The sequence below is a fragment of the Colobus angolensis genome, unplaced genomic scaffold (assembly GCF_000951035.1).
Source record: "Colobus angolensis palliatus isolate OR3802 unplaced genomic scaffold, Cang.pa_1.0 Scaffold67, whole genome shotgun sequence".
NCBI lineage: Eukaryota > Metazoa > Chordata > Mammalia > Primates > Cercopithecidae > Colobus > Colobus angolensis.
In genome coordinates, this window is record NW_012120376.1 from 7516587 (window position 1) to 7518747 (window position 2161).

The 2161-nt window shown below is 49.1% G+C and overlaps 1 protein-coding gene across 1 annotated transcript in view; it reads left to right on the forward strand.

Moving 5' to 3' along the window:
* Positions 1–1739: 1739 nt before the first annotated feature.
* The window catches only part of ANKRD52 (ankyrin repeat domain 52), a 21090-nt gene continuing 20668 nt past the window's right edge, over positions 1740–2161 (forward strand). The window contains exons 1-2 of the mRNA XM_011926206.1: positions 1740–1750; positions 2024–2132. Coding sequence (XP_011781596.1) covers positions 1740–1750; positions 2024–2132 — 120 coding nt within the window. The remainder of the gene's footprint in view (positions 1751–2023; positions 2133–2161) is intronic.

A 2161-nucleotide genomic window follows, 5' to 3' on the forward strand; every position in this document is an offset into this window, starting at 1 on the left:
AGCCCGGGTGGTGGCGGGCACCTGTAGTCCCAGCTACTTGGGAGGCTGAGGCAGGAGAATGGCGTGAACCCGGGAGGCGGAGCATGCAGTGAGCTGAGATGGTGCCACTGCACTCCCGCCTGGGTGACAGAGCAAGACTCCATCTCAAAAAAAAAAGGTAAAATGAGAAACAAAGGTGTACAATTTAACCAGATTGTGGCAGTATAAACTAAGTATGTAAGTGTTAAGGAGAACAAAAGGAAAAGAGCCTATTAACCAGGGGAGACTTCCTGGAAGAGGTAAGTTTAAAGCAATATTTTATTTCTTTGTAATTTTTGTGTGTGCATGAATCACGGAGTGATTGCTCCTAAGCAATATTTTAATTTTTATTTTCAATATGGTAAAAAATTTAAAAATTCTAAAAGGTATATAGTGATAGGTAAATTTCCCTCTCATTCCTTATTTCCTGTACCCCAGTTTTTCTTTCAAGGAAAAAAGGACTGTTACTAGTGTCTTAAGTATCTTTCTAGTAGGAAGGCAAGGGAAGGCTTTTTTTGTTGTTGTTGAGATGGAATCTGGCTCTGTCACCCAGGCTGGAGAGCAGTGGGTTCTCCTGCCTCAACCTCTCCGGTAGCTGGGATTATAGGCGTGCACCACCATACCAGGCTAATTTTTTATATTTTTGGTAGAGATGGGGTTTCACCATGTTGGCTGGGAAAGTTTTTTTTTTTTTTTTTTTGACAGAGTTTCACGCTTTCTGCCCAGGCTGGAGTGCAATGGCACATCTCTGCTCACCGCAACCTCTGCCTCCCGGGTTCAAGCAATTCTCCTGCCTCAGCCTCCTGAGTAGCTGGGATTACAGGCGCCCGCCACCATGCCCGGCTAATTTTATGTATTTTTAGTAGAGACGGGGTTTCACCATGTTGGCCAGGATGGTTTCGATCTCTTGACCTCGTGATCCGCCCGCCTCGGCCTCCCAAAGTGCTGGAATTACAGGCGTGAGCCACCGCACCCGGCCAGGAAGGCTTTTTTAAAATGTATTTTCGCAGGGTGCGGTGGCTCACGCCCGTAATCCCAGCTCTTTGGGAGGCCAAGGCAGGTGGATCACGTGAGGTCAGGAGTTCGAGACCAGTCTGACCAACATGGTGAAACCCCGTCTCTACTAAAATACAAAAATTAGCTGGGCAGGGTGGTGGGCGCCTGTAGTCTCAGCTACTGGGGAGGCTGAGACAGGATAATCACTTGAACCCGGGAGGCAGATGTTGCAGTGAGCCGAGATCATGCCACTGCACTCCAGCCCGGGCGACAAGAGTGAAACTCCGTCTCAAAAAACAAAGTAAAATAAAATGTATTTTTATGTTTAAACTTTTTTCCTGTCCCCGCAAGGGAGGACCTTTATATATAAAGCCTTGACAAGACGCCAGCATGCTGCACTTCGTCCATTACGTGTTTTCTTCAATGTGTATTGAGTTGTGAAACTCTGAACAGGACCCTGGATCACCTTTCAGAAATTGTATCAATTTTTCAGTCTCACTTTTCGTCTTCCTCCCTTTTCCGATTCTGGTTTGAGATGACTTCCATTCATTTCTTCTCTAATTGATGGCTTTCTGGCCTCTCCATTGGAGGAGGGGAAGCACCACATGCTGTTCTGGGAAGAAATTGTTGAGTGTTTTCCACTTTAATCTTGCAATGGAATCAGTAAGGAGCTGGAAAATGTCCCTTCTGTTGGTCTTGGCGGCCTTTTCCAGTTGCCAGTTGTCATGGCCTCTTTGTGGGTGTTTTCTGCAGTAGAATCCTCCTTGGGGTTTCTCCGCATTTTGAGTACTTTTGCTATTTCTTCTCTACCGAACTCACGCATCCGCCAGTGGAGATACACGCTTTCCCTCCCTCTGGGGATATTGCCATACATAATTCCCAGTTCTCCACCCGCCAGTTCCCCCTAGTCTGTGGGGGATTTCGGGGTGTGGAATCGCTGACTGGAGGAGTTAGCTCCGGCGGGAGCATTGTGGGCTGGGTGAGATCTGGCCCGCCGTTCGGTCCTCAGTTTGGGAAGCACCGCGGGACCAAGGCCCAGGTTTCCGCTAGGGTCTTGTGAGGAACCCCTTGGGCCGCCAGACTGGCGCGGCCAGCTGCGGGAGCCGGGGAGCCGGCGCGTGAGTTCGGGGGTGCAGGGGCTGCTGGG